Source organism: Phycodurus eques, chromosome 19 (assembly GCF_024500275.1).
Source record: "Phycodurus eques isolate BA_2022a chromosome 19, UOR_Pequ_1.1, whole genome shotgun sequence".
Classification (NCBI taxonomy): domain Eukaryota; kingdom Metazoa; phylum Chordata; class Actinopteri; order Syngnathiformes; family Syngnathidae; genus Phycodurus; species Phycodurus eques.
Genome location: NC_084543.1, coordinates 9,667,501 through 9,690,262, shown reverse-complemented (window position 1 = coordinate 9,690,262; position 22,762 = coordinate 9,667,501). Strand labels below are relative to the sequence as shown.

Sequence of the window (22,762 nt, the reverse complement as noted above, 5' to 3'; positions counted from 1 at the left end):
ACCCTTCCCCAACAAGATAAGAGCAAGAGAAGTAAAAATTGGTGTTATTATCTTCCTCATAAGTCATCCATCAAGTGTCCTAAACGTTAACTGTAGTTTGTTTGCACAAATATATCATACCAATACTGACTGCTGCACCCTTTATTGAGAAAAGGAGCAAACATGCAATCTGGTGTATTTTTTTTCAATTGGTGTCCTGTAATGACTTAATGTTATATTGATCTCAACTGTATACATGGTTTACTCTTCACTCTCACTGGCAGCCACTTATTTTTATTCAGTATCAAAATGTTAATATTCATTTTCAACATCAAAGTAAGGTTTCAAACAGGGATTTGGGTTTCAAAGTATGGGTTGAAGCCAGGGTCAGGATTTAAAATTAGAGTTTCAAGACGAGGGTAGGGTTTCTCACAAGATTTAGGGTTTCAAGCTAGGCATGTGGTTCTAGTGAGAGTTTTACAGTAGGGTTGCAAGCCTGAGTTAGAGTTTTAAACAAGCGTTCTTGTGATTTCCAAGTCAGGGTTAGTGTTTAGAAAAATTGTTTTAAGGCAAGGTTACTATTTTACAGTAGGGTTTTAAACCAGGGTTAAGGTTTCAAATGATTTATTTAAGACAGGCGTAGTGGTTGAAGTTAGTGTTTCAAAGGGGAGTTAGGTTTTTGAGTTAGGGTTTCAAGATATGGTTTTAAGTCAGGGTTATGGTTTTAGAGTAGGGTTTCAATTCAGGATAAGGAGTTCAAGTTAAGTTATCAAAACAGGGTTTTAAACCAGGTTTATGTTGTCAGAGTTGGTCTAAAGCCAGGATTAAGGTTTCAAGTCAGGCTTTCATACCTTTGAAGTGTGGGTTAGGGTTTCAAGTGATGGTTCAATGCTATTAAAATGACACATTGTATGTTATTCTGTTGACTAATCCTCAACTCTTCTATTGCAGCCTCTGACGCTTTTCCAGAGATCTCTGACCACCATGCAGATACAGATCCAGGGTTTGCTGCAGTTCGCCGTGCCGCTATTCCCTACAGCGGAGGTATCATTCACACACACCACACGCACACACACATGCACAAACACACACACACACACACACACATATCTGGCATCAGCAGTGTTGTCTTTGTCCGCGCAGAGAGACCTGGTGGGCATCCAGCGTGTTCTCAACTCGTCTGAGGCCAGTCTGCACCAGTTGACAGCACTGTTAGACTGCAGGGGGCTCAACAAGGTACAATAACAACAACGCTAACAAAAAGCAGGAGAGCAGCACATATGACGTAACCACTTGCGTATGCAGGACTACCTGGATGCTATGGTGGGCGTGTGTTACGACGGCGTGGAGGGCGTGCTCTACCTGTGCCTCTTCTCCGTTCTGGCGGCTTGTGCCTTCACTATCATGCTCTGCGCCATCCCTAGAGCGTGGAGACAGATAGCCAGCAGGTCAGTGTGCTGTCCAAATGTCTTTCCACAGAGTCAAAATGTAGTCCTCAGTTTTGTATTTATGATATTATTAAAGTAATCCCTCCTCTCCAATTATTCATGATAGGTGTCACCTTGCATTGTAGCAATGAGCACATAGTCTGGAAATGATCAGAGAACGTGACATACATTTGAATCTAAAAATAGTTACGCACAGAAACATGAGCACGCAATGTATCTTTAATCATATGAATAAAGTCACCTGCTTGTGCAATAGAAAGAATCGGAATCCTCTTTATCTCAAAAACACACAAGGAATTTGTCTCCGGTTAGTTGGAGCCGCTCTAGTATAACGATAGACAGCCATTTTGACAGTACTGTAAATACTTTGAGACATAAAAACATACTATGAGACTCAAGAAATAGTCCACGGCATACTCAGTCATGCACAGGCTCATGCGTGTGCAAAGTACTGTAGATGTGAAACTATTATTGGGATCCTCTCCTCAGTTATTCATGATAACCGCCACTTTGCACAATGAGAATAAGCAGAATGTCTAGAAATAATCCACAGAGTCAAAAAAATTTTTTCATAACATACTCAGGCACATGCTTGCGTGCAGTATACGTGTTTTATGATTAATGCGATTGTTGCTCTCGACAGTTATTCATGATAAGAGCCACCTTGCACAATAAACACGAATCAGGAATAAACACAATGACTAGATATATTCCACACAACTAGTAATACAGTAGTCAGAAAATAGTTCACGGCATGCTCCGACGCATAAGGATAAATGCGTGCATGATTGTTTGAATGTTACATGATTAATGCCATTTCAGCTCTTGCCAGTTATTCATAATAATCACTGCCTTGCAAAATAGAAATAAACACAATGACTAGAAATAATCCATCCATCCATTTTCTGAGCCGCTTCCTCACTAGGGTCGCGGGAGTGCTGGAGCCTATCCCAGCTGTCATCGGGCAGGAGGCGGGGTACACCCTGAACTGGTTGCCAGCCAATCGCTGGGCACATAGACACAAACAACCATTCGCACTCACAGTCATGCCTACGGGCAATTTAGAGTCTCCAATTAATGCATGTTTTTGGGATGTGGGAGGAAACCGGAGTGCCCGGAGAAAACCCACGCAGGCACGGGGAGAACATGCAAACTCCACACAGGCGGGGACGGGGATTGAACCCCGCACCTCAGAACTGTGAGGCTGACGCTCGAACCAGTCGGCCACCGTGCCGCCTAGAAATAATCCACATAATAAAACTAATTATCCACAGCACTCTCGGTCTTAGACTGGCACATGCTCAAGCAAAGTACTGTAAATCTCCTATGATTAATGCGAATGATCCTTAAATTGGTTATTGATGATAACCTCCACCTTGCACAATAGAAATAAACACAACAATTGAAAATAATCCACAAAGTCGGGAAAGTTTCAGTAATAAACTGTGTAAACCATTTGCCCCCCTCATTGGATATTATGAACGAGTTGACAGGCTGCTAACTAAATGCCGCCCCTCCGCCTGCCGCCACCCTCAGCGAGCAGGACTACGACGACATAGACGAGGAGGATCCCTTCAACCCTCGGCGCAACCGAATGGGGTCGCAGAACCAGAACCACACCACTGTGCACAGCTTCTGCAGCTACAGCAGCAGCATGGGCAGCCAGAACAGCCTGCAGCCCCCCGCACCTCCACTCTCCAACGCCCCCATGGGCGACTATATGTGAGGACATCAAGCTCGTCTACGTTGTCGATGATGCTGATGTTCTTTGACTCGTCTTGCTTTTTCTCAGGAACCAGGCGGCTCTGTTCGGAGGGAATCCTCGCTACGAGAACGTCCCTCTGATTGGACGAGGCTCGCCGCCACCGTCGGTAGGTCGAGTCCTTTGTGTGAGCATCATTTAATCTCCAAACATAAAACAGCAATTTAGGAAATCATCCCATATGGTGAAGTGTTTGAATGCTTTAAAATTCAGTGAGACCTCTACTTTTTTTTTTTTTTTTTTTTTTTAACCGGAATTATCACTTGTTGTTAGGCGAGCTTTGTGCACTCCCAATGCCTGCCAAGCTCCGCCACCTTGCAAAATACAAATAGACATCACAACTAGAGATAATCATCCACATAATCCACACAGAATAAAAATAATCCACGCCATGCTCGGTCACTCAATTTACATGTATGAGGAATGCAATTGCTCCCGTTGTCGGTTATTCATGACACTCACCACTTTACACAAAAGAAATATACAAGACGACTAGAGATAATCCACAGAGTTAAAAAATAGTCCAAGATACATTTGTTCATGTAATGTACGCATCATGTGATGAGTTCCATCGCTCTTCTCGCCAGTTATTCATGGTAACCGCCACCTTGCACAATAGAAATAAACATAATGATTAGAAATAATCCAAAGTAAAATTGTACACCCTTATAACTTGTTGGTTGGCAGTAAAAAAATTTATCAAGTGCCGCCACATTGCACAATAGAAATAAACACCACGCCGAGAAAAGATCCAGAAAATCAGGGATGTTGCAGTGATGCAGTTGTACATTTTTGTCACTTGTTGCTAGGCAGAATTCATTATCTATCTATCTATCTATCTATCTATCTATCTATCTATCTATCTATCTATCTATCTATCTATCTATCTATCTAATCTAATCTAATCTAATATATATCCTTGCACAATAGAAATAAACCCACGACATGAAATAATCTACTGTCAAAAAATTGTCATATGAGGAATGTAATAGCGCCTCTCGCAGGCTAATCATAATAATCGCCTCCTTGCACAACAGAAATAAACACAACTAGAAATAATCCACAAAATCAGGGAAATTGCAGCAATAAAGTTGTGCACTGTTGTCACTTGTTGCTTGGGAGAACTTATGCAACGCCATTGCCCGGTACAAAAATCTTCCTGTTAAGATATGCCACATTACACACTAAGAAATAAGGTTTTTCGATGTATTATTTCGTACTTTTCCTCTTTGCTGTGTAAGTGTATGCTGACATATGGAGCAGAGGGGAAGTAACGCGGTTAATATTTCATGGCGACGTGAACATCGTTTAGCGACAAACTCCCCCGGGAGATGACGACGATGTGGGCAACGCACGTTTCGTTTCGTTTCTTTATTTATTTATATTTCTTTTGGGACCTTCAAAGGACCCTCCTCGTTTGGACAGAAATAGCAATGCTGGTTCCATTTTCATATCCATTATGTTTGTTTTAAGGAGAAAAAAGTTAATTTTCCATTTTCTTTCCTCTTTAAATAATGTTTCTCTTGATGCCGTTTTGCTTTGCTGCTTCTGTCAATAAAGTTGAATTCATTTCTCTCCCATGCTTCAAACTGTGCAGCTGTGTGTTTGTTGCTTTTTGGCTAACAGCTTTTTAATTATTTTATTTTATTGCTCGTTTGTCCGTCATGTCTCTTCTTCTTTTATTTCAATCAAATTTTGAAGATATACTCTCAGCCGTATAGAAGCCGAGTAAGTCTTGTTTTCTTGCAACTCTTCCATCCCATCTCTCACTTTCCCCAAACACATTTTCCCCACTTACATGGCCACCGGGGGTGTGTGGGGGGTGGGGGGGGGGCTTTAGTTTGTGTACTGTCTTGCATGACTGTCTTGCAATTTCAGCTTGATGAATTGAATTTTTTTTGTCTGTATACAGTATTATTATTATGATGATGAATTTGTGAGATTTGACTTAGACTACTACTTAAATACTGACACAAAATTTTACTGCATGCCTTAAATGGGAAATAAAGTAGCGTCATCTGGTGGAAAATATGCAATTTAAATGTAGAAAGCCCATTGTCTAAATTGAAACATTCAGGCTTTCATTAGTTTGTTGTGTTATGGTTAATTTGGGCGCGATGCGATGTTTTGTGTGTGTGTACCTTTCCCATATTAGGCAAAATAGTTGTTTTGTTAATTTATTCATTTTTATTTCCTCCAGCAGATTTCAACCAACAAAAATAATTGTTTTTAAATTTAAAAATTATTATTTAAATGAGAGTTTATATTATATGTTAAAATGTTAGAAATGTATTATCCTATTATATTAATTATATTAAGTATATCCTCTGAAAAAAATATATTTTCATTTTTATTTCCTGCAGCAGGTGTCAACAAAGAATGACATTTGAAAATTAAACGTCAGGTCATATATATTATATATGAAAATTAAGAAATTAGGCGGCACATCTGCCTCACAGTTCTGAGGACCGGGGTTCAAATCCCAGCCCCGACTGTGTGGAGTTTGCATGTTCTCCCCGTGCCTGCGTGGGTTTTCTCCGGGCACTCCGGTTTCTTCCCACATCCCCAAAAAATTAATGGTAGGTTAATTGACAACTCTAAATTGCCCGTAGGTGTGAATGTGACCAGTCGCCCACCATGCCGCTCAAATTTCATTAATTATTTTAAATTATATCCAATGCAAAAATGGCTCTAATAAAAAAAAAAAACGAAAGTAATAATATGCCTTTTTCATTTTTCATTATATTAATTCTAGTTATGACTTAATTTGTATACCATTTTCTTTTATTTCAATTTCCAATGAATTTGTTGTTTTTAAAAAATTTGTGTATTATGCTAATTTATTTATGAATGTATTCTTTTTTTAAATTCCTACAGCAGGGTCAACAAAGACCTGTATAGGAGCTCTAAAACTAACTGTCATGACACTGTATATATGATATAAAAACAATTATTTGAATTAATTAAAGACCATTAATTAACTTTAAATAGTATTAGTTACTGTATATCCTCTGTGTTTTTGTCATTTTTGTAGCATTTTCTTAATCTCAATTGCCAGTTTGTTTGTTTGTTTTTTTATTTATCTAGCTATGCCATATTTGGCTCATTTAATGAATTTTAAATGAATATTCCCCTGGCAAATTCAATCTATTCTCATTCCAAGCAGACAAAAAAAGTGGTTTGATTTAAAAAAAATATATATATATATGTATTTTTTATTTTTTATTTTTTTTAAATGGAATGGCACAAAATTCCTCTTGAAGCAGTCTCACCTCCGTCATGTTGTGTCATCCCAGTACTCCCCCAGCATGAGGGCCACCTACCTGTCCATGACCGAGGAGCAGCGTCAACATTTCGGCAACGACTTTCAAGTGTAATCTTTTGGAAATTTTCTTCAGGGACACACCACTGTTGTTGTGTGTTACGGACATGAAGGTGAGCTGGGGACACGTTTGGCTTATGAGACGTTACCCCTGGAGTTTGAAACGTGAGAAAAGACTTTCTTAAAAGTTCTAAAGAAACAAGTGTGCACATTTCTGTCCTTGGTGGCACCTTTACCGAAGCCAAGAAAGCTAAAAAAATATATTTAAGAACAAGCAAGGAGAACAAAAAAGTACATTTTTGACAAGATTTTTCTGTTTTATACTCCACTGCTGTTATTATAGAGCAAGGGTGTCAAACTCATTTTTGTCGTGGGCCACATTGTAGTTATGGCTTCCCTCGGAGGGCCATTATGACTGTGAACCCATGTAAAATAGTCTAATTTAATGACATACACAACAAATTGATGGATAACTAGTTTTGAAATCAGAAGCCAATAAAAAAATGTCAACTATTATTACATTTATTTAGAAAACATAAATGCTTGCAATATCTCAACATTATACAAATAAAGACACCAATTTTGGTATTTTCAGAAGAAACATGAAGTCGACACATGATTTGCTTTCGCGAGCCACAAAAAATGATGTTGCAGGCTGGATCTGGCCCCCGGGCCGCCAGTTTGACACCTGTGTTATAGAATATGCGTGGAAAATGATGGCACTGTGGTAAAATGTTTTTTTTTTTTTTTTTGGCTCACTTTTCTGTGCGCAAATCTCCAGGTACGACATTGAAACACCTGTAAATAATTTGTACAACTTATTTTTTGTAATTATTGTTTGTGCCATTTTTAAATATATTTTTTGGGTTTGTTTTTCTACTCACTGAAGAACCATTAATATACATTTTTCTGTGCATATCAACTAATTGAAAACTGCCCTTAAGCCTGACACCAGAAGCTGTTGTGCTGCTGCTTTTAACCACCACATTCAGGTAAACAGCTTCCTTTGAGCGTTGGCTAATAATAATTAATATAAAAAATAATAATGATAATAATTCATGCAGTTTTTAACTTTTGTTTCAGCATGTCACACTGTGTACAGGCGCTGAGAGTGATGCCTAATTCTTTGTGGGGCCAAAAAGCTTTTGTGACCCTGTGTGTGTTGAATAAATACGTTTTTAGTATGGCTGTACGCGTGTGTTTGTGTGTGTTAGCATATCATGTAACTAACATATAGTTAGGTTATATTATTTCCTCCAGCAGGTGTTGACAAAGAGCTGTAAAGCTCCAAAAATATTTTGGTTTTTTTTCATGTTAAAACACCCCTTTTTAAATGGCAAGGCTTTGTGATTTATAAAAATAAGAAAAGACAAATGTTGTTTTCCAGTTTTAGTTTACCTATCATCTGTATAACTCAATCGAAAAATATATATATATTTGGGCTGCAGCAAAAAGGGGATTTCTTTTTTTTTTCATCCAGGGCAAAAGGGCAGGTGCTTGAGCACCACCTTGTGGCTATCTGTGCACGTGCCTGCTATTATGCACGCATGACGTGTCAGAATGTGTTTAAATATCTAAAATGTTACCACATTTAAATAAACTACTTCTGTCATCTTTTTTAAAAACACTCCAAAAAGTTCCTAATATTTATGTATGACCTACAATTTTTTTAAACATTTTTTTTTATCTAAAAGGTCTGTGTTATCAGAATGTAGATTAATAAATCACATGAATCTTGAAGATGAAAACTGCCCACAACAGTGCTGGAGTATTTTCTCCAGCAGGTGTCTGAAAAGAGCTGTAGGATCTCCAAAAATATTTATTCAAATTACAAATGAATACACTGGATTAATCTTGTCCTGTTCTTTCAAATTATATTAATTGTATCTTCTGCAAAAAAAAAAGTTTCCCTAAAATCTAGTTTTGTTGTCATTTTTTAAGCGTGTTTTATATCTAAAATGACAGATTATCTCAAATGTAAATACACTAGCTATATCCTCTGTAAATATAAATAAATAAAATGTCCAAAAAGTCCTTATTTAGGTATTTCTTAAAATCTCAAATGTCATTTTATGTTATTAAGTAAATCAAATATCTTTTTTTAAAGACAAAACTAAGTGTCGAATATTTTTCACGTCACGTGGTGCGCCTGTGGCACTGTTGACCGTGGTCAAGTCTCCAGGGGCGACGTGCGCGTGCACCGAGACGCGCTCACACGCACGCGCACGTACAGTCAGTCGGCAGCAGTCACTCAGCAGCAGGCTCGAGGAGAGGTGAGGTACTTACCTGGCACCGGCTCACCCACCGGAAAAGCGCGCCTCCCGCGGCCGACCATCGACGCTTTCGGGCCGGCCGGGACGCGGCGTTGAAGACGGCGCGGGACGGACGCTCGGAGCGAAGAAAGAAAGAGAAGGAAGGCAAAAAGGAGGTCCGGGTGAGGAGAGCGAGGCGCAGCAGGTGGCTCCACAACAAGGAGGAGGAGGAGGAGGAGGCCGGGGCATGCCGGTCGGACGGTCCAAACGAGTCCGGTGTGATGCACTCGAAGCTCGGCTGTGAGTGACCCGAAGTGAGGATGAAGGACACCGGAGAGTCGAAGGAGCACCAACTGACGGTGAGCTCAAACCGAACTAGCACAGTATTGTATATCGTTTTTAAAGCAACAATGTATCACTTTAATATACATCATTTGTAATTATTATTACAATTATCACTTACATTAGCAGGCAAATACTGAAGATGCTGACTTTTCAGAAAAAGATGAATATGGACGGGACACTTTATTAGGTAAACTCTGCGCAGTCTAATCCAGAACATTTACATGATCAAAACAGTCCTAAAATTTATGAATTAAAATATATTTATTCGTTTAAAAAATATTCACCATCTGCATTAAATAATTGCCTAATTTATCGTAAGTGGAAAAAAATAATTGGTTGCTTGATTTTATATGTATATACATATGTATAATATATATTTATATAGTATAGTATATATATATATATATATATATATATATATATATATGTATAATATATATTTATATAGTATAGTATATATATATATATATATATATATATATATAGTGTGTTGTATTATATATATTATATATGTATAATGCATAATGTACAAATATATATGGCAATTTAGAGTCGTCAATTAACCTACCGCGCATGTTTTTGGGATGTGGGAGGAAACCAGAGTGCCCGGAGAAAACCCACGCAGGCACGGCGGGGGGAGAATGCAAACTCCACACAGGCGAAGCCGCCTGTTTGTTAAATAGTTAAAGCTAATTGAATTAGTTATAAACAGTACATTTACACATTAGAATATATATATATTTTTTTTTCTTAGCCTCATCTGACCTGGCACCTCTTTTCAATTCAATTTTAAAAAATCAAATGTGGCCTTAAGGCACAAAAGTTTGCCCGTCCTTGAGCTAATCAGAATAAACCCAAAAGCTAAGAGGTATTTGTTTGATTTTGTTATTTTATTTTATTTTTTTACAAAAGTAGAAGCGTTTTAAAATACTTTCTTATGTAACATTTCAAAAACAGTAGAACTATATAAAAAAAATCTGCCCATGTTGTGTTTGCACAAAAAAAAAAACCAACAACAATACAAATACATTGAAGCATGATTAATGGTTTGTGCAACGACTCATAGCAATAACATGAATTATTGAAGCGCTTGTGTCAGTCGAAACCGAGCCTCTCTTGTCCCAACACACTTTCGACTGACCACAAATGGAATGACGCCACATATAAACACGCTGTTAATTAATGAATACCCGTCTAATTTGCACTTAACTTCAGAGTAGCTCTCATTAGTTTAAAGATGCTTCGTGACAAAAATAATCTTAGGTGATGAGCCACATGCTACCTTACTTGGAAGAGGTTATGTGGAACAATTGTATGTTTGTGATCTCGAGGCAGCTCAGTGTTTAGGATAATTGTGACAGCAGTTGCCTTGTTAGTCACAAGACCTTGTATACTGCATTGTCTTTTTTTCTCTGAACAATTTCTCCTCTTTCTTGCAAGAAGTCAATTGTTGGGGTTTCCCCGTGTTTATTTGCGTGTGCCTGTCCCGGTGCAGGTGGCCTTGAGGATTCGACCCCTCAGCGATGGCGAGCAGGAGGAGGCGGCGACCATCGTGGCCCACCGGCTGGACGAACAGGTGAGCGCACCGAGCTTTGATCGTACTTGTGTGCGTGTATTTGTGTGTGGTCAGGAGGGTTTGTGCATGGCAAGGTGGACCCGGAGGTCATCTTACGTCAGGGCGTATAAGGTGTCAGCCGCGACATCAAGTGTCTCATTCGGTGACAAGTAAGAAATCATGCAGGGTGAAAGTCAAAATGAGTCTAAATTGGTTGCTTCAAAGCAAAATGGCTGACTTCCTGTGTCTTTTCGGACATGGCTTCATGAGACTTTTTGACGTGCTAACTAAATTTCATGTTGCTAAGTTAAACTGGTTTTGGGGGCCGAATTTTCACAAATTCCTTTTGTTAGAGATTTAAAGTTTTGAATTTGTTATTTTTTGAAGGACTGCTGGAAATGGGCAAAATAACCCTAAAATGGCCACTTCAAACCAAAAAGGGAGACTTTTTTTGTGTGTTTTTTGGGCATGGTTTTAGTCTTGTTGGTGGGAATACTCATGATAAACAAGCCAACCAAGTTTCATATTGTTAAATTAAACTGACTGCAGGGGTTGAATTTTTTAAAACAATCAAATCTGAAAATGACCAAATTAACCCAACAATGATCTCTTTGAACCAAATGGCTTCTTCATACTTTTTTGTAGGTCAACTCATGATGACCAACTGGAACAAGTTTTGTTGCTAAGTGAAACTGGCTTCAGAGGCTGTATTTTCAAAACATTCAAAGGAACCCTGGTAATTTCTGAAATGACCCTAAAATGGCCCCTTCAAACCAAAATGGCAAGGTTCCTATGTCTTTTCAGGCATGGCTACTTGAATGTTTTTCGTGGGTCAGCCCATGATAAAGAACTCAAGTCAGTTCCTCGTTCCTAACTAAAACTGGATTCAGGGCTAAATTTTGACAAAATTCGAAGCACCACCACGAATGGGCAAAATGACCCTAAAATAACCACTTCAAACCAAAATGGCTGACTTCCTGTGTGCTTTCACATGTGGCCTCTTGAGACTTTTTTGTGGGTCTTTGCATAAAAGACAAGTTGACCATGTTCCACCTTGCAAATTGAAACTGGCTTCAGGGGCTGAATTTTCAAAACATGGAAATGGCCAAAATGGCTCTTCCAGTGTTTGTTACTGCCTTCCGCTTTCTGTTTCCTTGGAACTCATCCCAGGTGTGAGCTATGTGAACCGCTACACTGGCGTCACACGAGAATGAGGTGCAGCTGGAGCTGCAGTGTTGTCAATTTGACGCCATTGCCCAGTGGGCCTCGTTTAGGGAGCGCGGCGGCGCTAATGATCGTCGTGACTGGCACGAGTAGAGTAACGGCGTCGGGCATGACGACAGTTGACATGGCGACATCATCAAGGGTGTTTCTCGATACAATGGGAGCCCATGGATACAAAGAGGCCCATGGAGCCTTTCCCACCCAAAAAAAAAAACCCAAAACAAGCTTGCGGGTGGCGCGGTAGACAAATGGTTAGCACATCTGCCTCACAGTTCTGAGGACTGGAGTTCAAATCCTGGCCTCGCCTGTGTGGAGTTTGCATGTTCTCCCCGTGCCTGCGTGGGTTTTCTCCGGGCACTCCTGTTTCTTCCCAAATCCCCAAAACATGCGTGGTAGGTTGATCGAAGATTCTAAATTGCCCGTAGGTGTGAATGTGAGTGCGAATGGTTGTTTGTTTCTCTGTGCCCTGTGATTGGCTGGCGACACTCTCAGGGTGTACCCCGCCTCTCGTCCAAAGATAGCTGGGATAGGCTCCAGCATGCCTGCGACCCTTGTGAGGATAAGCGTCACAGAAAATGGATGGATGGAAACAAGTTTGCTAGCAGGGGTGCCCTTTAGCTTGGCCACACACTGCGTGATGCGGCCGAACCCAACTTAGACCGGACCATTGCAAAAAAATGACAGTTGGCGACTCACACCCGCACATCAAGCGTTTGGATATATGGACGCCCTGAACAGGGAGCCTGAATAGGCTTTTGAAGCTGCACATACAATGTATTGTACTTTATCACTTTTATTAAACCATAAAAAGAGTCAGCGATATGTATATATTGAAAGGCTCAGCCGACGTACAATTTTGGGGACAGAGATTGCAAGCTTTGACCTTTTATCCAGGGTACATATGATGAAATTCTAAATCTAGTTCAGTATTGCTGTAAAACACAATAAATGTAAAGTTTATATACTGTATTTGTATGGCTTGGCGGCGGCCGGCTGGGCCTCGCTAACTTAAAACCCCAAAATGTACAGTATTTATAGCGTGTGAATGCTTATGCGTATTTTGATTGAATGTAATCTGAGGTGCTACATTGTGCAACTGTGATTCCAATTTTGAATCATGGCAAAACTAGTGGCCACCGCGCGGCCGCTTACGAAAATAGTTGCCGAACCCCACGCACCACGCGAGAGTTCAGTCGGGTTCGGCCGCATCGCTCGGTGTCCGGCGGCCTTTAGGGAAATTCCTGAACCCGATGTGTCAATGCAGTGTCTACAAGGCTTTGAGCCATGTCATTGATATGAACAGATATCAGCCGTCGCTCTGGGCCCCTAAGTACCCAGCAGCAGCTATTAAAGGGCCCTACACGGGGGATTCCCATCATGTTGTCGTTGCAACGTCTAAAGCAGTGCCATTGTTCTGTCATTGATGCGGGACACTATCAGGGCCCCCTTCAGCTCGGGGCCCGAGGAAATTGATGATGATGATGATGACATCCGAGACACCGCAACTGGGTTGCCTGCCCACCGCAACTGGGTTGGCAACCCAGTCTCGGATGTCATCATCATCATCATCATGTAAGGGTGTTGTTGTGGCCTGGAGAGCACTTCCAGAAATGGATAATCCCGCCTCCGCCCAGGATCAGACCTGTTTGTTTGCCCACATCCTGGGTTGTAATTCAATTGAGGCTCAGGGACAACATGAGCAACATGACATCATCATCATCATCAAGAACAACTACATGGGGATCAGAGCCCCCGTCGGTGCTGACACAGTTCCCGCGTGCATGCCCCGCTCACGCCCTCATTAAAACCGCAATGTTTGCTTCTACGAGGAGAGGGCTCACGACACGCGGTTTACGCAACTTATGCTCATGAGTGATGCAGTGAGCGATTGTGGGAAACTGTCATGAGAAGGGCTAACGGCAGAGGGTATGAATGGAGAGGATAGAGGGAAGCGTCACAACAACAACATTACAGAAATGCTGGGGAGCATAATTTTGCACGTTTATTATATCATAATATGTAATATTGTAATATGTATGTAATATTGTGTACATGAGGTGTTTGCGAATTTTGGCCGCAAACGGAGAAATCGAAAGATGCAAGGGCCACTTTTATATTCTTCCAATTTAATTGATTAGATATGCAAGAACGACTCCATCAAGCAATTCTACAGTGGTACATTGAGAGACGAGTTACCCAATTTGTTGTATATCTCTTCTTCATGTGTCTCTGTCTATTATACTGCCCCCAGTGGCCAAAGCGCATAGACCAGAAGGAGCAGCACAAAAGCAAAAAAAAAAGGTGCCGAAAACGCATACATTTTTCTTTTGTATGTGCTATTTTTTCTCATCTAACAACACTAAAAAAAATTTTGGGGGGGGAGGCTGCAACGGATTATTGGTATTTCTATTACTGTCAATGGGTACAAATGATTTAAGATGTGAATGTTTTTTATTTGCGAGCATGATCTGGAAAGAATTAAAAAGGTATCTCAAAGTGCCACTGTCTATTGTTTTTATAGATTTAATAATTATTTTGAAAAAACTGTTAAATCACGTACGAAACATGAGTTGTGATCACAAACATACAATTGTGACAGAACTATATCAGAGCTGACTGCTACATGTGATCAGATAAGGATGAAGCGGCACGTGGCTCATTGCCCAATCTTTTCACTGGTTTTTGTACTTACTGCCTGTTCTACGTAACGTAAGTGTAAACAATTGTATGTTTGGGACCAGGAGGCGACTCAAGGTTTAGTATAAATGTGACAGCCATCAGAAGAACTTGTGCGCTGCACTGTACAATTTCTCCCGTTGAATGATCCCTAATACTTTTGCCCACACCCTCGCAAAACTTGACACCCCAGGTCTGTTTACAAAGCCCCTCTACAAAGTTCATGCGGCTCTTGAAGACCATATGGCGTGCACGTAGCGCTCAGACAGATTACGGTGGGGTTGCTGTCCTGGCAGAGAGCACGACGACGAGATGAGCTGATTGGACGTCTTGTGGCTCAGGTTAAGTAAGCCTCCTTGCCACCTGCTCGTCCTCTCAAAACCGCTACTCAGCGACCACCTGTCACGCTTTCCGGGGTGTAGTAGTGGCAAGGATTTATGAATGAGGGAATGAAAAATGTATTTGCAGTGTTGAAAATACAGAGATATGTTAGTGATGACAAAAAGTCTTCCAAACATCGATCCGCCTCGTGATCACAAACGTACAGGACAACTGCCACTCTGAATGAGGCATTCAGTGATCACATTGCATTGTGAGTCACATGCTGCTTCACCAAATACATTATCATCTGATCACATTGCCACCGCATAACGGGTTTTTAGTGTTTTCAAAAGCCTGTCGAACTGGTCTTCAGGCTTTGACAGTGGCACACAGTGAGGAGGCTTTATGGCCCGGGCCTGGTCGCCATGGAGACACCCAGACAAGGTCAGCGCCATTGTTTGTGTTTTTCTTCTTCTTCTTCTTCTTCTTCTTCTTCTTCCTGTCGCTCTGTAGTCCCGCGTTCTCATGTGTGAGAATGAGGGGGGAAAAGTAAGGAAAGATGGCACAATATTAGATACACCTGCATATTTCAGTTAGACCTATTATAATTGAAATCATTAATGTCATTTAATGTAACAGTATTATTTACAGAAAAGTATCAACAAGAGAAAAATCTATGATTGTGCTTGTAGTTTGCGGTGGTTTAGCACTGTTTCTACATATGATTTTAGATACTTTATTTAGTTAAATGATATGATATATGCGGCACGGTGGGCGACTGGTTAGAGCGTCAGCCTCACAGTTCTGAGGAGCGGGGTTCAATCCCCGGCCCCGCCTGTGTGGAGTTTACATGTTCTCCCCGTTCCTGCGTGGGTTTTCTCCAGGCAATCCGGTTTCCTCCCACATCCCAAAAACATGCATGGTAGGTTGATTGACAACTCTAAATTGCCCATAGGTGTGAATGTGAGTGTGAATGGTTGTTTGTTTCTATGTGCCCTGCGATTGGCTGGCAACCAGTTCAGGGTGTACCCCGCCTCCTGCCCGATGACAGCTGGGATAGGCTCCAGCACACCCGCGACCCTAGTGAGGAGAAGCGGCTCAGAAAATGGATGGATATGATATATTAACGTTATTTTATATAATTTTTTGTTTTAATTATTTATTTTGTTGTTATTATAAATTTGATCTTCATTTTTGCCATTATTTATTTGATTTATATCATTATTTTCTTTTTATTTTAGTACATTTTATTTTATGTTGTCTATGTAAATAGGATTTCTTAAAATTTATTTTACGGTATTTGTTTTTAATTTTTGTGAAGGCAAACTTTTCTGGACAATGCTCTAGAAAACTGAGCGATGTATATTATTTATTGAAATTTCATTTTGCTGTTATTCATTTAATCTTCCATTTTTTAATGTATTATTTTTATTATTTGTTATTTTTGCTAGGCATCTTTCTATGTTGTAATTCATTCATTTCTTTTTATTCGTAAATCCCACTTTTCTTTCCATTTTTGTTGTACAATTTTTTTGTTTTAGTTTTGCTGTTATTTATGTTTTATTTTTAATATTTATATACATGTTTATGTAATGTATTTTCTATTTATATTTAATTTTATGTTTTATTTACTCTTGTAATTATTTATTTTATTCATCATTTAATATTGTAATTTTTTTATTTATACATTTCTTGCTTAATTTATAATGTTTTTTTTTGTTTTTATCTTTTAAACATGACTCATTTCATTGGCTCTCACTGGCTTGTTCAGGTTTTCCTCATATTGTGGCATCATTAATCTTTTATTTTATTCATTTAGATTTTATATTTGTATTATTTTCATAATAACTAGATGTGCTTGGGCTACTGTATACTGTCCTGCATATGCATCCGTGGTCATGGCTGATGTTCCACAGGCATCTTTTCATAGTGAAAACCACATCATGGAGGACAATGGACGCTCTCATTATGACAACAAAGGAACATCTCAGGTCTTTATGCTTTATTAAAAAGATTTTTCACGGGACAAAAAATGAGCTTCAAGTGGCACAACTTGACTCTTCCTCTTTGTCCTTGTTGCAAATGTGACCTTGTTAACCCCTTTCTTTAACCTCTCCCAACACGCTGTTCTCGTTGTTTTTTGAAGAGGCGGTGCAAAAGTGAGATGAGAGAGGCTGCAAAAAGGCAGCAGACGAGCTTCTTTTTCTTCCAAGTGGGCGCAAATAGACGATCTGAGCCGGGAAAGTGGATAATCTCCCCTGTGCTCCTTATCCCATCCAAAGAGTGTTATTCTGCGCTGTTTGTCTGTCCTTAATGTGGGATTACGTGGAAACGACTGGGATACTTTTTGGTTTTCGTGCTTTGCTTTCCTGCAGTGAGCAGAAAATGAGACCAAGATTAGTCATTTCACAGCATTTTCAACCATTAACGTGATTTATAAGCTATACAACTCAATTGAAAACTTTTTGGGGAGGGGAATTAAAAACAAACAACTGAAATAATGCAGTTGCATAAGTGTGCACACGGTCTCATAAGTGGGATGTGGCTGTCTTCAGCAATAACCAATCATATTCAAACTCATTGTAAATGGAAGTCTGCACACCATTTAAAGTGCCTACGATTAATCCTAAATAAAGTTCAGATGTTGAAACGCTACCTAATAGTATTAAATATGCCATTTTTATAAATAAAACCCCTGCAAATGACAATTAGGCCAACTACACCACTGTATTTTATATTGGTCATGATGGTGGAAGTTGAAGATCAAAGTATTTTTTTAGATGGTACTTGGTGTAAAAAGTTTGAGACCCATTGCTGTACGTAATGGAAATGTAACAGGCTGCATGTGATCAGATAATAAGATATGTGTCTTGGTGAAGCAGCAAGTGGCTCATTTTCCAATTGATGCATTTGATCGCCTATTTTACATGAATATTTTTGTGTATTTGTTTTATTTTTATATTTGATTCTGTTATTTGTATTTGATTATCAGTTATTTATTTTATCTAGTTGATTTAACTTTAACCAATTTTATTTTTGTGATTTATTTAATGTAAGTTTTGTAACTTTTTGTTTTACGTAATTTATTGTATTTGTCATTATTATTTATTTTACAGTTGTATGTTTGTGGTCACAATTGCGTCCCCGGTGTTTTGTAAAAGTGGGACAGCGGCCGAGTCGCATTCCACACATCTTCTCGATGCAGTTTCTCTTCTTTCTTGCAAGAAATGAATGGAAAAAGTCAAGTCGTGCAGTTATAAATGTGTTTCCTTATTTTCAACCAGCGAGGGTGGGAGGGAGGAGTGGGTGCCGAGTGGGACCCTGAAGGGGGCTCAGGACTAGTGAAGTGGCAATCTGGCAAAACACACGTTTGGCCCTTATCATCACGGATGAGGAGCACATGCACTCATCACGATGAGTTCTTCTTGTTCCCATTTGACTTCAAAATTGCAAGTCCACTGCAGAGTTCATTGATAGCCTGCTGGGAGGCAGATTTCTATTATGGGATCATCATCAATGATACATTAACTATCTCACCTGCCGATAAGTGAATATGTGTCTTTCTTCCAGTGGACAATCTCATTTTCTTCCTATCCATGGTGGCTTTAAGGAGCTAAATAAATGATTTATTTTATGTAATGCCACACTCATAACATGTTTGTTTGCTATGAGCTCATGCATGACAATGACACCGGCATGTTATTATTGAGCTTTGCAGTGGATTAGCACTGTTGCTGCTTTATTTTGGTGACCACATTTCGCTACGTTTAATTTTATTTTACCCTTGTTTATCCAGGTAGATCATTTGAGAACAGAGTCTCATTTGCAATGCTGACCTGGTAACAAGAGAGGCTATGTTCTAATAATATTGCAACATACTGTGTTTTTTTTATTTGAGTAATTATTTGTTGCCGGCACGGTGGGAAAACTGGTTAGCAGATCTGCCTCACAGTTCTGGGGACCAGGGTTCAAATCCCGGCCCCGCCTGTGTGGAGTTTGCATATTCTCCCTGTGCCTGCGTGGGTTTTCTCCGGGCACTCCGGTTTCCTCCCACATCTCAATAGGGTCGCGGGCGTGCTGGAGCTTATCCCAGCTATCATCGGGCAGGAGGCGGGGTACACCCTGAACTGGTTGCCAGCCAATCGCAGTGTTTACAATGTATTTATTATTATTTTGTTGGTCTTTTTGATTACTTTTTTTTATTTTATTGTATTTCATTTTTGTTATTCGTTGTATTTAAATTTTGTATTGGTTATTTTATGTTTTTTCTATTCATCTTTGTCATTGTTTATCGTATTGCTGTTGGCATTTTTCTTTTATTATTGTATTTATGTTTTCTCTTTTTTCACTATTCATTTCACTTTATTTTGCTATTTCTAGGTCTAATCTTGTTTTTCTTTGGTTATTGTGTATTTAAGGTCACTAGTTATTATTTGTTTTATTGTCAATTTTTGTGTTATGTTGTCATTCCACATGGTGAGCGCTGTAGCCGGCCACCTCTCCTGGTCCTTTATCTGCTGTGTGGGGCAGTTTGGCCCTCTGACTGTAGTTGCCAAGGAAACACCTTGAATGTGATAATTTTGCGTGGTGGGTGTAAGACAGGTAAATTATCAGTGCCATGTTGGTTCCATCAAAACCTTTACCTTACAGTCAACAAAGTTGTGACATTTTTACAATTTCAGCGTAGAGGTCTTGTCGTCCGTGTGGTTCAATGTGTACAACGCGACTGTGAGGAGAGTGCCAAGGCAGACGTCTTACATAACAGCGGCGAGACGACACTGCACCTGAAAGGAGACCCAGGCTAGCATTCTTGGGGCGCACAGAGGGCAGATGGCAGCCTTTCTATCAGATTACCGATAACTTTCCGACGCTTTGGTTGGGTTTCGGAAAAAGGTCGACGGTGGCAAATGTTGCACTTTCTTTATTTGTGGCCTTTTCTTTTCGGAAGACAGCAGATAACCTTTCAAAAATGGATAAGAAAAAACAAAAAATCAATGGCACTGCACATACTTGTTTGTTTCTGGTGTTGCTGTATGTCTTTTTTTTACCGATCGGGTTGGAGCCGCAAATCAGGTAGACGCGGGTCTTTCTATCTTGTGCTTTTATAAAAACCTCAATAACAACTCAATAAAGGCACTATTGTGCTACACTCCACAGTCATACTGCATCGACTTTCAGTATTTGTTGACTTCTGAGGTGCACATCAGCAACTTTGTAAGTGCTTGGTAGTAAAACCCTGCCAGGAATACTGAAAAGATGTGAGTCATTGATGCCACCCTGAAAAAGTTTTACAATTGTCTACATTAAAGGTTTAAACCGTGAATATACTATAAACTCTTATCCCCAAATCCTTAAATATCAAACTCATTTTACAACATTACACCATAAAAAATAAATGACGCACAAATGATTTGATTAAAAATTTTTTAACAGATGCGCATGTGTTCAAAACACATGCAACGAAAACTCTCCCCTAACTTCTCCTAACAACCCAGGCTAAACTTGGCTCCTCCCTGTCAAACAAAGATATTAGTCTTCCCTTGACACCAATTATTACCTTCAGGGCTATGTGTTATTTTCCATAATGATATTCATCTATGTGACGACACTGGTTACATTAATGCCTTCACTGTATTTCTGAGCAGTAATTTAAAAAGGTCGGTACCAACTTTTACGGAGTACGACTTTATTTCTATAAATCTCTAGAAGTATTTATATTTTCAAATGATCACTTTTACAAAGTTCCTAGAAAATCACAATGTCCCATCACAGATGAGCTATTTTTAGATCAGGCCCAGAGGCTACTCATGCGGCCCTTGCCCTCGGGCACCAGGTTGGTTACCTGTTTTAAAGTGTTATGGAAAGAGATGAGGTGAATTTGCGAACAGACAACCGTGAGTAGGCGGGGCTTTACTGTAAACACATACTGACAATCGGGCTTAATTTGAGCATTTTCCCCTTTTCTGATCAAAGTCGTTAAAAGCCAGATTATTGGATGCCTCTGAAAGGTGATCCTGAGTGGTGTATAATCCATGTGAAGAGTTGTTTTTTTTTTTTTTTTTTTTTTTTTTTTTTTTTTTTTTCCCCTCTTCTTCTTCTTCTCCCCTCTCTTGTCCTTGGTCTGCTTGGAAAATGGTCAAGGCTGAACGCCAGCAAGCAAAAGCAAGTACTCACACAAGGGGGCCGGAGACGAGATTCGAACCCCGAACCTCAGAACTGTGAAGCAGGCAAGCTAACCGATAGTACACTGTGCTGTCAGTCATCTTTCAAGATTTTTAGATTCTACACATTGTCCCCATTTTTACATTTCGCAGAAAACTCGCCGTCTCCATGGCAGCCGAGGAATAAGACAGATGGACGTGCCGTGCAGATAGATACGCGAACACGCACACGCACACGCACGTACACACAAAAGAGCTGGTCTTAATCTTGCCGGCACACGTTTGAAAAAAAATGGGAAGCAGCCGACCCCGTGACCTTGGAGGCCGACGTCATAAAGACGACAGACAAACGTGAGCTATAAAATCGTAAACGATGACGTCCATCTGTTTTGACCTTTTGTGTGTTTGTCTGTGTTTGCACATGTGTGTGTGTGTGTGTGTGTGTGTGTGTGAAAACATTATCTTCTACAGCACTGTTGTTCACCATCTACTTGTTGACTGAATCAACTGCTATTAATAATTTCCCCTTGACAAAACAAATTCCACCTTACTCAAATGCGGGTGGGTGTCTAAATTAGGTTGGCAAAATGATATTGTCGTTTTGAATTAGGGTTTCAAGCCTTGGTTTGAGTCAGGGTTAGAATTTCAAATCAGGATTATGAGCCAGGACTGGGGTTTGAAAATGGGGTTTCAAACCTGGTTTAGGGATGAATATGAGGGTTTCAAAACAGGGCTTGGGTTTCAAAGTAAGGTTTCAAGCCAGGATTAGGGTTTCACATTAGGATTTTCAGCAAAGTTTTGTGTTTTAAATAAGGGTTTTAAGATAAGGTTAGATTTTCCAATTAGGGCTTTAAACCAGGGTTAGGGTAGTTGAAACCCTAACCATGGCTTGAAACTGCAAATTCACAGCCCAACTATGGCATGAAACCCTCATATTAATCCCTAACCCAGGTTTGTACCCAAATTTAAAACCCCAATCTTGAACCAAAATCCTAATTTGAAAGCCCAACGCTGGTTTAACCCCCAATTTGAAACCATAACTTTAATTTGAAATCTTCACCCTGTCTTTAGTTGAAACCCTACTTTGAAACCCAAACTTGAATCCCTAATCTTGCTTTGAGATCCTACTTCAAAACCGTAACCCTGATTTGAGACTCCAATCAAGGCTTGAAACCCTAATTTAAAACCCTAAAACTCGTTTGAAACATATCCCGTGACTTGAAACCCTGTTTTGAAACCTTAACTGGACACCCTTGCCCTGGTTTTGAACTCTAACCTTGTCTTAAAATCCTTAATTTGAAATCCTAATGCAGGCTTGAAAGGCTTTCATCGTAAGGTTTCAAGAGAGGATTAGAGTTTCGGGTTAGGGTTTAAAGCAAAGGTTTCAAACAAATGCTAGTGTTTTAATGTAACAGGATTAGCCGTTTTAAGATAAGGTTAGTGTTTCAAGCAAGTGTTAGGTTATCATGATAAAGTTTCAAGACAGAATTAGGGTTTGAAGCCAAGGCTAGGGTTTCAAATTAGGGTTTCAAAGCCAACGACAGATGGAAGCGGACGCGTTATCGGCACCCCCGCGCCTGTACAAGAGCCTTGGTACATCATCGTGCATGCGTGCGTGTGTGTGTGTAGCGTTACCCAAACAACCGTGTTCAGGTTGCCTGTCAGTATGAATTAGACTGACACGTGCATGTGTCCCGTGATACACCATGAGATTACC

At 39.9% G+C, this 22,762-nt stretch overlaps 2 protein-coding genes across 5 annotated transcripts in view; both read left to right on the top strand.

The window, feature by feature from the left end:
• Positions 1-7,693, top strand: part of ttyh2 (tweety family member 2) — a 37,291-nt gene extending 29,598 nt beyond the window's left edge. For 2 of the 3 annotated variants that reach the window (XM_061705972.1, XM_061705974.1), the window contains 7 exons: positions 931-1,023; positions 1,123-1,215; positions 1,285-1,427; positions 2,964-3,149; positions 3,220-3,298; positions 4,891-4,917; positions 6,486-7,693. In XM_061705972.1, the coding sequence (XP_061561956.1) occupies positions 931-1,023; positions 1,123-1,215; positions 1,285-1,427; positions 2,964-3,149; positions 3,220-3,298; positions 4,891-4,917; positions 6,486-6,566 (702 nt within the window). In that variant the 3' untranslated portion in view covers positions 6,567-7,693. The remainder of the gene's footprint in view (positions 1-930; positions 1,024-1,122; positions 1,216-1,284; positions 1,428-2,963; positions 3,150-3,219; positions 3,299-4,890; positions 4,918-6,485) is intronic. The other variant, XM_061705973.1, reaches the window with a different exon arrangement.
• Positions 7,694-8,763: 1,070 nt separating this feature from the next.
• Positions 8,764-22,762, top strand: part of kif19 (kinesin family member 19) — a 26,143-nt gene continuing 12,144 nt past the window's right edge. The window contains exons 1-2 of one of the 2 annotated variants that reach the window (XM_061706833.1): positions 8,764-9,122; positions 10,604-10,684. In XM_061706833.1, coding sequence (XP_061562817.1) covers positions 9,084-9,122; positions 10,604-10,684 — 120 coding nt within the window. In that variant the 5' untranslated portion in view covers positions 8,764-9,083. Of the gene's footprint in view, positions 9,123-10,603; positions 10,685-21,198; positions 21,397-22,762 lie in introns of those variants that run through there. The other variant, XM_061706834.1, reaches the window with a different exon arrangement.